Below are 15666 nucleotides of genomic sequence, written 5' to 3'. Positions count from 1 at the left end.
TCTGTGCGTAATGTGAAAAAGACCCAACATTTTCGCTTATGCTCATAGTTTGAGACAATAAATAAATTGCTTACTTGTACTGTGAGTCGTTGTTGCCCTGAATATCTGGTGACTTTAGTTTCTGCATCAGTATTCGTACAATACTAATAAACAGGAGAAAGTTTAGCTGTAAATTAAACAGAAATGTCTGGATGAGCTACATGCACTCCTGAGAATACAAAGATACCTTACCTGTTATTCCTGAAGATACATTGAACACATTTTATTTGATAGTTTCACTGCCTTCAGACATGCGCCTTTTGTATTTGCAAGCATGGTACATAACAAGATCACTTGTGTTTCAAAATCGCAGGTTGTGTCACCCATTACCACAAAAACCTCGATCTGCATCTTTAAAAAGACTTCTGTCTGAATCAGGTGGGAGTATTGACCATCGTATGTCAGGCCCACCTCTCACTGTGTCAGGTGGACCTAGTGACCAATGATTCCACCCATTCTTGTCACTCCACTGTATAACCCCTGTATGTGCTAAAGCCCAGACCAGCTCTCCATGCCGACTGAAGAGGACAGCAACAGCATCTCCAATGTTTTTGTGTTAGAGTAAGATTAACTTGAGATGGACAGTAAAAAACAAATGGGGGTCCTTTACATGCAGAGATAGGAGAGTAGACCTTAAGATCATAAGATTTAAGAGCAGAAAGTAGGCTATTCGGCCCGTTGAGTCTGCTTCACCATTCAAGGAGATCATGCTGTGATAATCCTCAACTTCGTTTTGCTGTCTTATCCCCATAACCTTTGATTCCCTTACTGATTAAAAATCTCTCTCAGCCTCCAAATATGTAACGATCCAGGCTCACCAGCTCTCTGTGATAAAGAATTCCACACATTCACTAACCTCTGAGAGAACAAATTCCTCTCCATCACTGTCTTAAATGGGTGACTCCTTACTCAGAGATAATGCCCTCTGGTCCTAGACTAGACTCTATTGCAAGGGCAAACAACCTCTGAGCATGTATCCTGTCAACTCCCTTAAAGAATTTCAATAAGATGGCCTTCTATTCTTTTAAACTCCAATGAATACAGGACTACTGCACTCAAACTACTCAACTTTTCCTCATAAGATGGTTTCTTCATACTTGGGATCAACTTAGTGAACCATACATGGATAGCCTTGAACCTAATGGGCCCAAAACTGTTTATAACATTCTTCGAGGTCTGTCTAGTTTCTTGTCCAGTTTTAGCAAGGCCACCCTATTTCTATACTCAATTTATAATAGGAATACAGAAACAGCAGGGAAGCTAAATGAATGCTGTGCTTTTGTTTCTTCACAGAACACGTCATTTGAAATCTCCCTGAAATAATTCAGATTCAAGCCTGTAGTGACAGTGTCTATCTTTGCTGTCTGGTCGCTCTTTGTCCCAAGCCACTTGACTGTCGTGATTTCCTCCTCTCAACACCCTGAAATGAGTTCCCACTCTCTTCTCCTTGCCCTCTCTCAGCTTTTTCCATTGACAGTTTCTTGTTCAGTCATGAAAATGCATGTATGGAGTCATAGTCATAGAGTTGCATAGCATAGAAACAGATTCTTTGGTCCAACTCGTCCATGCCAACCAGATATCCTAAAATAATCTAGTCCTATTTGCCAGTATTTGGTCCATACCCTTCTAAACCCTTCCTATTCATGTACCCATCCAAATGCCTTTTAAATGGTGTAATTGTACTAGCCTTAACCACTTTCTCTGGCAGCTCATTCCATACATACACCACCCTCTGTGAAAAGGTCTCCTTTTTTTTTATTCTTTTCCTCTCACCTTAAACCTATGCCCTCTAATTTTGGAATCCCCTACCTGGGGAAAAAGACCTTGGCTGTTCACCCTATCCATGCCCATCATGATCTTATAAATCTCTATAAGGTCACCCCTCAGCCTCTGACGCTCCAGGGAAAATAGCCCCAGCTTTTTCAGCCTCTCCCTATAGCTCTAAACCTCCAACCCCAACAATATTCTTGTAAATCTTTTCTGCACCCTTTCAAGTTAAAATCTTTCCTACTCCTCGGATGCTGTCTGACCAGCTGTGCTTTTCCAGCTGTACACTTTTTGACCTCAACATCATTCCTATAGCAGGGAAACCATTAGTGAGCACAGTATTCCAAAAGTGGCCTAAACAATGTCATGTACAGCTGCAACATGACTTCCCCACTCCTGTACTCAATACTCTGACCAATAAAGGCCAGTGTACCAAACGTTCTGTTCACTCCCTTGCCTACTTGTGACTCCACCCTCAAGGAACTATGAACCTGCTCCGCCAAGGTTTCTTTGTTCAGCAACACTACGCAGGATCCTCCCATTAAGTGTTTCAGTCCTGTACTGATTTGCCTTTCCAAAATGCAGCATCTCATATTTATTTAAATTAAACTCCATCTGCCACTCCTCAGCCTATCGAACCATCTGATCACAGTCCCATTGTACTCTGTTACCCTCTTCACTGTCCATTATACCACCAATTTTGGTGTCAGCTACAAACTTACTAACTATTCTTCCTATATCACATCCAAATCATTTATATAAATGCCAAAAAGCAGTGGACCCAGCATTGATCCCTCTGGTACACTGCTGGTCACAGGCCTCCAGTCTGAAAAGCAACCTTCCACCACCACCCTTTGAATGGAGTTGGTTTCTTTTCCTTGAGCACTTCTGCCTCTTGCTTTTTAAAATTGTCTTAATATTACCCTCTATAATCATGCCTCTGGGCCCATTCTCTGCTCCCCTTTCCTCTCCTCACATGCAGTCTCCACTGTAACAACTTATCTGTCCAGAGGCCTCTTCCTTCACATTAGGACTATGGGAAGAAGGAAGCTGTTCTTATGGGATGGACTCTACCTGAATCATGTTGAGACCAGAGCCCTGGCAAATTGTACAGTGGGGAGGGGTTGTGTGTGTGTGTTCAGGTGCGTGAAAAAGTACGGAAAAAGTTAAAGTGGCAGGAGGGCTCAACAAAGGTTACCAGCGTTTCCAGAACAAGTCATAGGGCAGAGAGTAGGGAAAAAGTGAAGAGTCTAACTTCAGGCACAGCAAATAAATGGACAGGCATGAGAAAGGCTGGGGCTATTATACTTAAATGCACACAGTATATAAAACAAGGACAATGATGTTGTAGCGCAGATTGAAATTGGCAGGTACAATGTTGTGGATATCACAGAGTCCAGAGTGTGGTGCTGGAAAAGCCCAGGAGGTCAGGCAGCATCCGAGCAGCAGGAGGATCGACATTTCGGGCTTAAGCCCTTCATAAGCTCCTTCCTGGATATCACAGGGATGTGGCTGCAAGGGGATCAGGGCTGGAGGAATGGCAGATGGAGTTAATTTAGATAAATGCAAGGTATTGTCTTTTGGAAAAGCAAACCAGGACAAGACTCAACCAGTTAATGGTTGGGCCCTGGGGAGGGTTGTCAAACAGACATACCTAGGGGTGCAGGTTCATAGCTCCTTGAAAGTGGAATCACAGATCGACAGGGTGGTGAAGAAGGCTTTTGACCTGATTGTTTTCATCGGTCAGAACTGGGAACTATCCAAGGATACGCATCCTATTGAAAGGACCGGCAGATGGGCAAAGGGGGTGGGGATGGCTTGTCAGTGAAGAAAATGAAATTACATTGATAGCAAGAAGTGATACAGAGTCAGAAGGCATCGAATCTATTTAGTAGAGTTGAGAAAGCACAAAGGGGAAAAGACCCTGATGGGAATTGTATACAGGACTCCTAGCAGTCATCAGTATGTCATAGAGTCATAGAGGTTACAGCATGGAAACAGGCCCTTCGGCCCAATCTGTCTATGCCATCCACTTTTCACAATTAATCTAGTTCCATTTGCCTGTGTTTAGTCCATATCTCTCCATACCTATTTCATCCATCTACCTCTCCAAATGTTTTTTAAATGACAAAGTTGTACTCGCCTCCATCACTACCTCTGGCAGTCTATTCCAGACACTCACCACCCTCTGTGTGAGAAAAATTATCTCACGGACCCTTTTGTATCTCTCTCCTTAAACCTATGCCCTATAGTTTTAGACTCCCCTATCATAGAGTCATAGAGATGTACAGCATGGAAACAGACCCTTCGGTCCAACCCGTCCATGCTGACCAGATATCCCAACCCAATCTAGTTCCACCAATCTAGCACTCAGCCCATATCCCTCCAAACCCTTCCTATTTATATAACCATCCAAATGCCTTTTAAATGTTGCAATTGTACCAGCCTCCACCACTTCCTCTAGCAGCTCATTCCATGCACGTATCACTCTCTGCGTGAAAACGTTGCCCCTTAGGTCTCTTTTATATCTTTCCCCTCTCACCCTAATCCAATGCCCTCTAGTTCTGGACTCCCCGATCCCAGGGAAAAGACTTTGTCTATTTACCCTATCCATGCCCCTCATAATTTTGTAAACCTCAATAAGGTCACCCCTCAGCCTCCGACTCTCCAGAGAAAATAGCTCCAGCCTGTTCAGTCTCTACCTAACAGCTATTATCTATGCCTCTCATGATTTTATGGACCTCTATAAGGTCACCCCTCAGTCTCCTCCGAAAAAAGTCCCAGCCTATTCAGCCTCTTCTTAAAACACAAAACACAGCCTATAGTTTCCTATGTTCTGCCTCACCCTCTTCTTAAACAGGGGTGTTACACTAGCCACTCACCTGTCCTCTGGGACCCTCCATGATTCCAGAAAGATCATCATCAATATCTCTACAATCTACTCAGCTGATGAAGGAGTAGTGCTCCGAAAGCTTGTGATTTCAAATAAACCTGTTGGACTATAACCTGGTGTTGTGTGACTTCTGACTCTAGAATATTATAGTCACTGCCCTGGTGAGCCTGACCTCAGTCATTGGTAAGATCTTAGAGTCCGTTATTAAGGATGAGATTGCAAAGTACTTGGTACATGATAAAATAGAGCTGGGGTCAGCACAGCTTTGTCAAGGGGACATCATACCTGACAAATCTGTTAGAATTCTTTGAGGAGATAATGAGCCAGTTAGGCAAAGGCAAGCCAGTGGACATGACCTATTTGAATTTCCAGAAGGCCTTTGACAAGGTGCCGCACAGGAGGCTGCTGAATAAGATAAGAGCCCATAGTGTTAGGGGCAAGATACTGGCATGGATAGAGGATTGGCTGACAGGCAGAAGGCAGAGTATGGGGATAAAGGGGTCTATTCAGATTGGCAATTGGTGAAAATGGAGTTCTACTGGGACCACAAGTATTCACATTATATAGTAACGATCTGGAGGAAGAGTCTGAGGGTATTGTTGCTATGTTTGTAGATGATACAAAGCTAGGTGGAGGGACAGGTAGTGTTGAGAAAATGTTGAGAAGGACTTGGAAAGGCTAGCAGAGTGGGCAAAGAAGTGGCACATAGAATATAACGTGGGAAAGTGTGATATTATGTACTTTTATTGAAAGAATAGAGGTGTAGACTAATTTTTAAATGGCGAAAGGCTTCAGAAATCTGAGGCGCAAAGGGACTTGGGAGTCCTAGTTGAGGATTCTCTTAATGTTAACATGCAGGTACAGTGACAATTAGGAAGGTAAATGCAATGTTAGCATTCATTTCGAAAGGGCTAGAATACAAGAACAGAGATGTACTGCTGAGGCTGCATATGGCTCTGGTCAGACTGCACTTAAAATACTGCAAGCACACAGGAGGTTGACCAGAATGTTTCCAAGGTTGGAGAGTTTGTCATATGAGGAGCAGTTGAGGATTCTGGGTCTGTACTCGATGGAGTTTGGAAAGATGAGGGGTGGATCTGACTGAAATGTACAGAATACTGAGAGGCCTGGAGAGAGTGGATTTGGAGAAGACGTTTCCACGAGTAGGAGAGATTAGGATCTGAGGGAACACCCTCAGAGTGAAGGGATGACCCTTTAGAATTGTGATGAAGGGGAATTTTTTATGCCAGAGGTTGGTGAATCTGTGGGACTCAATGCCCCAGGGAGCTGTGGAGGCCAAGTTATCGAATGTATTTAAGACAGAGATAGATAGGTTCTTGTAAAGGATCAAAATTCTGAGGAGAAGGCAGGAGAATTTCAGGAATGATCGAGTAGTGGAGCAGACTTGATGGGCTCAATGGCTTAATTCTGCTCCTTTGTCTTACGGTCTTAAGGAATGCTTTGTATGAACCTTCCTCCACCATATTCTCAGGCAGTGTATTCCAGATTTTGGCCACATGTATGTGAAATAGTCTTTTCTCATATCATTTTTGTTCCTTTTGCCAACAATCTGAAATCAGTGCTGTCTGCTCCTGTTCACGTTTTCGCATTTACCCTTTGTTTTATATTTCTTTCATTTTGCTGTTTCTACCAAAACAAATTATTTCACATTTCTCCACATTGAAATTCTCCACCCAACTTGCCTGCTTCCTTTCGAAGATCTACATTATCTTCCTTACAAAGTTTGCAATGTATCCAAGGTTCATATCAACTGCAAAGCTTCAGATTGTAGCCAATGCACCAAGTTTGGAGTCGGGGTAAGGGTCCCAATACTAACCACTGGGGAATGCCACCACAAGGCTTTCTCTAGTTCGAGAAACATCCATGAACCACTTTTCTCTGTTTCCTGTCAGAAAATCAATTTTGCATTCATATTTCTACTGTTCTTACGATTCCACAAACCTTGCTTACAAGTCTGTTGTGTAGCATTGTGTCAAAAGCCTTTTCGAAGCCTAGGTACACCACTTCAACAGCATCAATCCTTTCTATTATTTCATCAAAAAATCTCCAGCTAGATAGATTGAAGAAGTTGCGACTACTCTCCTTGGAGAGAAGAAGATTTGAGCTATCGGGAGAGGCTGAACAGGCTGAGACTGTTTTCAGTGGAGCGTCGGAGGCTGAGGGGTGACCTTAGAGGTTTACAAAATCATGAGGGGCATGGATAGGATAAATAGACAAAGTCTTTTCCTTGGAGTGGGCGAGTCCAGAACGAGAGGGCATAGGTTTAGGGTGAGAGGGGAAAGATATAAAAGAGACCTAAGGGGCAACCTTTTCACACAGAGAGTGGTAGGAAGTGGTGGAGGCGAGTACAATTGCAACATTTAAAAGGCATTTGGATGGGTATATGAAGAGGAAGGGTTTGGAGGGATATGGGTCGGGTGCTGGCAGATGGGACTAGATTGGGTTGGGACATCTGGTCGGCATGGACAGGTTGGACCGAAGGGTCTGTTTCCGTGTTGTACATCTCTATGACTCTATGGTTAAAATTGAGGGTGGATTTAATCAAGATTTTCAAGAGCATTAGTGGGCTGGACACAGAAGATAGGGAGAAGTTGTTCCTGCTCATAATAGAAATGAAAGGGTATTTATTTAAAATAATGTGCAAACAAAGCAAGGACGATATGAGAAAAACATATTCACACAGAGAGTAGTTAGGGTGTGAAATGCATTGCCTGGAAATGTGATGGAGGCATGTTCAATTGAAGCATTCAAAAGAGCATGGATGTTTATGGGGATTGAAATAACGTGCAGAGATATAGAGAACAGGCCAGGAAATTGGCACTAGAGAATAGAACTAATGCAGGCACAATGGGCTGAATGGCCTCCTTCTGTGCGTGCCAATTCTGTGATTCTCTGTGATTGCATGATTGATAGTTAAACACGATTTTCCCTTGAGAAATCCATGCTGACTTTCCTTAATTAACCTGTGTTTGCCCACATAGCTATTAATGTTGCTGGGAACATGAGTATCTGCAAGTTCTCCTCTAAGCCACTCACCATCCTGACTTTGAAGTATATTGCTGTTCCTTCACTGTTACTGGGTCAAAATCCTGGAATTCCCTTCCCAGGGGCATTGTGGGCCAACCTACAGCTTGTGGACTGCTGCGGTTCAAGATGGCAGCTCACTACCCTCTTCTTAAGGGCAATTAAAGACAGGGAATAAGTGTTGGCCCAGCTAGTGAAGAACACATCCCCTGACTTTATACTAAAAAGAGTCCTGCGCTATTATTTCTAGAAATTTCTCCACCACCGAAGTTAAACTGATTGACCTGTGGAATTAATTTGGCCTCCTATTCTGTCACAGCTGGTGTGACAGGAAGGGAAATTCCTGCCTTGTTAAATTGTTCACTTCAGTGTCATCACTTGAAGTCAAATCGGTGACGAGTATGGGATTTGTATGAATAATACTATTTATTTATGTTCTCATATCAGCAGCACTTTAGGAACAAAGATTTGTAAGCTGTTCCCAAGCTGCTTCAAAGCAAGAGAACAGCTGGAGTAGGTCAAAAGTAGCATTAAAAATGTGCAAAAGCATTACTTTATCTGTTGCTGAATTTTAATCAAAGAAAAACGTCACCCCAGTGAGACACTGTCTCATGTCCAAGGAATGTAATTATGGGTTAGCGGAATTATTTTATCTGGATCAAGAGTGACAAGGAACCAGTGGGGAGTGATTAACGGTTCTATGAAACACGAGAGAGAATAGCAGCAAGAATTTTATTGACACTCACAGGATTGGAAATTTTTGTTTAATTCAAATAACCTCTCTCAGGTGGCTTGGTATCAAGGTGTCAGGCATGACATGTGGACGGAGTTTTTCTGTGGAGTTGAATTTCCTATCACTGGGATCGTCGAAGGGCAAATGAACCCGCCCAAATTGTTTCTGGAAGGTGTCGGACTCGCAATCACCAGCCTACAGTTGGACCTCCATCAGGGAGAGCCTTTACTCAGCTGAGAATGGCAGGCCATCCACAAGACCTGTCAGGTGACCTCGGCTTGTGGTGGGCTGTGACGGTGGGTGCAGGTAGTTCACTCACTTATGTAGGCTATCTGTGTTGAAAGATTTTCAGAGATTTACAAACATTTGATTGTAAATCTATAGTATAGTACTAATATCCACCTTTCTCTTTGCAGGCCCTTTTCCGGTCCAGAGGTCAAGAAGTCACTGCAGAAGAGCTCAACTCTTTCTTTGAGAAAACAGACCCACCATCAAATGAACAGCACACCCAACTGAGCAGGGTAACAATAACAATAACAACAATTCAGAAGTAGAGGGAAACAAGGGAGGGACTAAACCAAAATAGTATTGGTAGCGAGGTAAAGTACCCAGCTCTCTTTTTTAAATCAACCTGCTCTGACTTACTATAACAAACCACTGGAGTAGGTGGGACTTGAACCTGCATCTTCTGCCCCAAAGATAGGGACATTATTGCTGCATTACAACAGCTCCCTCCCACCTTCACCCCCCCCCCCCCCAGAACTCAGCTTGTAAATACAAAGTTCGAGGGCTTTTGATTATCTCTGAGGCTGACCTGGTTATCTAACTTGACACCAGCACTGACGCTGAGACAACTTCAAAGATCTGTTTTTGGTGAAGTTGGCAACTGGCATATTGGCACTGGTGAATGAGGAGCTGGTGGAGATGATGGCCATGGTGGCTGGGGTACGGTGGAGAGGCTCATTCCATTGGCACACATAGGCATGGACCAGAGAATGCCTACCCACCAGGAGCCAGCTGGCAAGTCACTGTGTCAGGGCATGGTTCTTAACTGGAGCCATGATGTGGTACATTTGGCTCCTGGTGTGTGGGTTCCTGCCAAAAGCAATATGCCACAATGGCAGAAAGGCATCAGACTCCCTTCCCGTGGGGACCCTCTACCACACTGCCAGCCTTGTTCACCACTCACGCTCTTTTCAATGGGCTGGGAAATGTCACTCCTGAGTGTAATTTATGCTGACACTCCAGTGAACTCTTGATAGAGTGTTGCATTGTCGCAAGTCCTCTGGCCATATTTGAGCAACAACTTTGATGAAGAACTCGTGAACTCTCTTGGTGTCTGGATCAATCTTGACCCCTCAACCAACATTGCTAAAACATGACCCTGTCATGTACTTCACTGTCATTTGTGGGATCTTGTGTTCAAATTGTTGTATTTCCTACATAACAACAATGATTACATTTCATTGGATGGAAAGAGATTCAGAATGCCCTGAAACTGCATAAAGGTCCATTAAATGTAAGCTTTATCTTTCTGAGTCCCTGTCTCTCTCTCTCTCTCTCTCTCTCTGTCCTGGTGATATGTGAGAATGTTAAACAATCTTTAGCTCGATATGAAGGAGGTCAGGGAATTCTCAAAATGTCAGGCCTGAACTGCACTGCACTGTGTGATTTTTAACTTTGCCAAAGAACAAATGCACTAACTGGGAGAAATTGGAAGTTGCTGGGTGACTGTCTACATCAATAATTTGTAGTTTGTGAAGTGTTTTGGGACATTTCTGAGAGACATCATAAACAAGTCTGTCTCTCTTCTAGATAGCAATTCAAGCAGTTTTGACTTCATGACAAAGAAATCTGTCCAATCTTCAGTGAGAATCTTTTCAGAAGGAAAGATGGGACTCTAAACCCATGCCCCAATTCATTACTGAGGGCTCCCAGTTTCCTCGATTACAGAGCCATACAGGCCCTTTGGCCCAGCATGTCTGTGACTGACAAACACCAAAATTCACCAATCCCATTTACCTGCACTTGGTCCATGGTCTACTGTACCCTGGCATTTTAAGTGCTCAATCAGAATCTTCTTAAATGTTGCAAGAGTATCTGCCTTCAACTGTTAGGAATCTAAATCTAAATCACCCTTTCATTTGGCATGTTCCATATTTCACCCACTCTCTGGGTGAAATGCTTTTTTCTCAGATCACTTATAAACCATTTACTTCTCACCTTAAACTTATAGTCACTGGTCTTCGACATATCTGCCATACCGAATAGATTCTCAATACTTTGACAATGCCTCCCTCAGTTTTGTATACCTCCATCAGCTTCCCCTCTCTGCCTCTTCTGCTCCAAAGAAAGCAAACCCAGTCTAGTCTCTCCTCATAACTGAGATTTTTCATCCCAGACAACATTCTGGTGAATCCCCTCCATGTTTAGGATAGGCCTGGGCTAACTCAAGGCTTGCGAGTTCGTAGTATGCTTATTTCAATCTTTTAGTTTAATTGCAAAACTTTTTTTTTATTATTGGATCACTATTCTGCTTTTAACTGAATATTCTTTTAATTTATTTCTGATATTATTAACAGATTGGGAATTGACTTTGCTAATGCACTGTTTGCTACTTTTGAACTCATTGCTTAGAAATTCTTCAAAGCATCGAATATGATGATTTATTTTCACTACATTGGTGTAATTGTTTTCCCCCAACCATTTCCATCAGTATCATCCTTACTTTCCTGAATTCAGAATTTGCAGGGTGATGGGGAAAAGGCAAGGGAAATAGCACAAGGTGTCCTTCAGAGAGTTAACACACACTCAACAGGCTGAATGTCCTCCATTCTGTGATTCAGTGGATCTAAATAGTCAGTAACTGCGTACCAATGGTATAAATTAACAAAGATGTATTGCAAGAAGTCTTACTTCAGCAGATATTGGTGGCAAAGGTAAGGTTTCCATTTTGAGCTCTCATATCTTAGAATCAGTCATATTGCTTTGAAAGAGACCATTTGACCTCCCTTAGCTGTGCATGCCCTATTAAAACAGCTATCCTATTAAATTACAGTCTAGTCACTTATTCTCAGATAAGAACATTTCAGATCATTTCTTTCTCTTGGTCCCTACTCAAGTCCCTCTCTCTCAACAAATCCGTCTTCCTTGTGTGTGTGTTCCTGAAGAAAAATCTCTCCCAGTTCAGCCACAAATGCACTATGTAAAGTTCAACTGGCCCTTCATTCATCATGTTAAAAAGCACACAACATCAGGTTATAGTCCAACAGGTTCAATTGGTGTTGTGTGCTTTTTAACTTTGTACACCCCAGTCTAACACCGGCATCTCCAAATCATGACTTCATTCATTACTCAAGAACTCCCAATCTCCTTAACCATTCTCTCGCTGTAAGAGAGCACATTGTTTTATTTTTGGACAATGGCATGTAATTTAGAAAAATGCACAACACTTCAAAAAGGAGAGAATTAGGACTTTTTAAAATCGCTTGTGGGACATGGGCATTACTGGTTGGGCCAGCATGTATTACCCGTCCCTAGCTGCCCTTGAGAAGGTGGTAATGATCTGCTTTCTTGAACCATTCCAGTCCACCTGCTGTGGGTTGACACAAAATGTCCTTAGTGAGGAAATTTCAGGATTTTGACCCAGCAACAGTAAAGGAAAAGCAATATAGATCCAAGTCAGGACGGTGAGTGGCATGGAGGGGAAGTTGCAGGTGGTGTTCCCATGTAGCTGCTACCCTTGTCCTTCTGGATGGTAATGGTCGTGGGTTTGGAAGGTGCTGTCAGAGGATCTTTGGTGAATTTCTTCAGTGCATCTTGTAAATAGTATACACTGCTATTACTGAGCATTGGTGGAGGAGGGAGTGGATGTAGTGCAATTCAAGTGGGCTGATTGAGTGTTGTTGGAGTCGGCAATTGGAGAGTATTCCATCACACTCTTGACTTGTTCCTTGTAAATGGTGGACAGGATTTGGAGAATCAGCAGGTGAGTTACTCATTGCAATATTCTTAGCTTCTGACCTGCTCTTGTGGTTTATCTGGTGAGTCCAGATGAGTTTCTGGTCAATGGTAACCCCAAGGACGTTGATAGTGGGGGATTCAGTAATGGTAGCACCATTGAATATCGATGGGCAGAGGTTAAATTGTCCCTTATTGGGGATGGTCATTGCTTGACACTTGTCTGGTGCCAATGTTATTTGTTACTTGTCAGCTCCAGCCTGGATATTGTACAGATCTGCATTTGAACAAAGACTGGTTCAGGATATAAGGAGTCATAAATAGTGCTAAACATCGTGTAATCATTGGTGAACATCCACACTTCTGACCTTATGATGGAGGGAAGGTCATTGATGAAGCAGATGAAGATGGTTGGGCCATGGACACTACCCTGAGGAGCTCCTGCAGAGATGTTCTGGAGCTGAGATGACTGGCCTCTAACAATCACAGCAAGCTTCCTATGTGCCAGGTATGACTCCAACCAGTGGAGAAGTTGCCCCCTGAATACCCATTGATCCCAATTCTGCTAGGGCTCCTTGATGCCATACTCGGTCAAATGTGGCCTTCATGCTGATTTCTTTGCAATTTTGGGAAAAAAACTGTAAAACTCATTGGTGCAGACAAAACAATGTTAATCTTTTGGGGACACTGAGTCCAGATTATGTAATACTCGTTATTATAGATTTTGAAGAGTTTAGCATAGAAACAAGTCTCTGATTGGCCAGGTGCAAGTTAACACAGACTCTGAGTGGAGTGAAACAGAGAGCGTGAGAGAGAGAGCGAGAGAGACAGCGAGAGAGAGAGCGAGAGAGAGAGGGGCAAGGAGACCTTCAGAAATTGGCTGCATTGATCTTGCTCTCTCTCTTTCTCTGTGCAGCTGCATTCCAGAATTTTCTGTTGAAACAGCAGAAAAACTATATATAAAAATGCTGAAAGGAATAATTCTAAAAATCAAAGACAACAAGATTACCAAGACAACCAAGCAAACACTAAACTACACAATGATCATTACTGTGCAGATGACATTGAGGCATCATCGAAGGACTGACCTATCTCATTACAAGACCATAAGACACAGGAGCTGGAGTAGGTCATTTGGCCCATCAACATTATTCTTCCATTCATTGTGATTATGACTGGTCTGATAATCCTCAATTCCATTTTCCTGAATTTTCTCTTAACTCTTGATTCCTTTATTTATTAAAAATCTGTCTATCTCAGCCTTAAATATACTTACTAATCCTGCCTCGACAGCCCTCTTCTGAGAGAAGAAATTCCTCCTCCGAGTATGGGAATCGTGGCTTACTAAAGAAGTTGAATCTCTTGTCAAGAGGAAGAAGGAGGCTTATGTTAGGATGAGATGTGAAGGCTCAGTTAGGGCGCTTGAGAGTTACAAGTTAGCCAGGAAAGGCTAAAGAGAGAGCTAAGAAGAGATAGGAAGGGACACGATAAGTCTTTGGCAGGTTGGATCAAGGAAAACCCTAAAGCTTTCTATAGGTATGTCTGGAAAAAAAGAATGACTAGAGTAAGATTCGGGCCAAGGACAGTAGTGGGAAGTTGTGTGTGGAGTCCAAAGAGATAGGAAAGGTGCTAATTGAATATTTTTCGTCAGTATTCACACAGGAAAAAGACAATGTTGTTGAGGAGAATACTGAGATACAAGCTTTTAGATTAAATGGAATTGAGGTTCATAAGGAGGAGGTGTTAGCAATTCTGGATAGTGTGGAAATAGATAAATCCACCCGGGCCTGATGGGATTTATTCTAGGATTCTTTGGGAAGTTAGGGAGGAGATTGCAAAGCCTTTAGCTTTGGTCTTTATGTCACCATTGTCTTTGGGAATAGTGCCAGAAGACTGGAGGATAGCACATGTTGTCCCCTTGTTCAAGAAGGGGAGTAGAGACAACCCTTGTAATTATGGACCAGTGAGCCTTAATTCTGTTGTGGGTAAAGTTTTGGAAAGGATTATAAGAGAGAGGGTTTCTAATCATCTAGAAAGGAATAATTTGATTAGGGATAGTCAACACAGTTTTGTGAAGGGTAGGTTGTGCCTCACAAACCATATTGAGTTCTTTGGGGAGGTGGCCAAACAGGTGGATGAGCATAAAGCAGTTGATGTGGTGTATATGGATTTCAGTTGAAAAGGTTTCTCACAGTAGGCTATTGCAGAAAATATGGAGGCATGGGATTAAGGGTGATTTAATGGTTTGGATCAGAAATTGGCTAGCTGTAATAAGACAGAGGGTGATGGTTGATAGGAAATGCTTATCCTGGAGTTCAGTTATTAATGGTATATGGCAAGGATCTGTTTTGGGGTCACTGATGTATGGCATTTTTATAAATGATCTGGATGAACGTGTAGAAGGATGGGTTAGTAAACTTGTAGATGAGACTAAATTCAGTGGAGTTGTGGACAGTGCAGAATGATATTGCAGGTTACAGAAGGACATAGGTAAGTTGTAGAGAGGTGGAAAATGGAGTTTAATGCAGAAAAGTGTGAAGTGATTCACTTTGGAAGGAGTAACAGGAATACTGAGTTCTGGGCTAATATTAAGACTCTTGGTAGTGTGGATAAGCAGAGATCTTGAAGTCCATGTGCATAGATCCCTGAAAGTTGCCACCCAGGTGGATAGGGTTGCTAAGAAGGCGTACGGTCTGTTAGCTTTTACTGGTAGAGGGATTGAGTTTTGGAGCCATGAGATCATGTTGCAGTTGTACAAAACTCTGGAGCGGCTGCACTTGGAGTATTGTGTACAGTTCTGGTCACCGCATTAGAGGATGTGGAAGCATTGGAAAGGGTGCAGAGGAGATTTATCAGGATGTTACCTAGTATGGAGGGAAGGTCTTACGAGGAAAGACTGATGGACTTGGGGCTGTTTTCGTTAGAGACAAGAGGTGACTTAATTGAAGCATACAAGATGATCAGAGGATTAGATAGGGTGGACAGTGAGAACTTTTTTCCTCAGATGGTGATGGCTAGCACGATGGGACTTAGCTTTAAATTGAAAGGTGATAGATATAGGACAGATGTCAGAGGTAGGTTCTTTATTCATAGAGTAGTAAGGGCATGGAATGTCCTGCACGCAACAGTAGTGGAATCTCCAACATTAAGGCATTTAAATGGTCATTAGATAAACATATGGATGATAATGGAATAGTGTAGGTTTGAAGGGCTTTAGATTGGCTTCACT

General features: G+C 42.7%; 1 protein-coding gene across 1 annotated transcript in view; it reads right to left on the bottom strand.

Annotated features, from left to right (window-relative positions):
• The window catches only part of vipr2 (vasoactive intestinal peptide receptor 2), a 126940-nt gene that overhangs the window by 5587 nt on the left and 105687 nt on the right, over positions 1-15666 (bottom strand). Inside the window, exon 10 of the mRNA XM_043690682.1 lies at positions 75-166. Within this exon, the coding sequence (XP_043546617.1) occupies positions 75-166 (92 nt within the window). The remainder of the gene's footprint in view (positions 1-74; positions 167-15666) is intronic.

Source organism: Chiloscyllium plagiosum, chromosome 5 (genome assembly GCF_004010195.1).
Source record: "Chiloscyllium plagiosum isolate BGI_BamShark_2017 chromosome 5, ASM401019v2, whole genome shotgun sequence".
Lineage (NCBI taxonomy): Eukaryota > Metazoa > Chordata > Chondrichthyes > Orectolobiformes > Hemiscylliidae > Chiloscyllium > Chiloscyllium plagiosum.
Note: the sequence above shows the minus strand (reverse complement) of the source record. Positions and strands in the feature narration are given on the sequence as shown.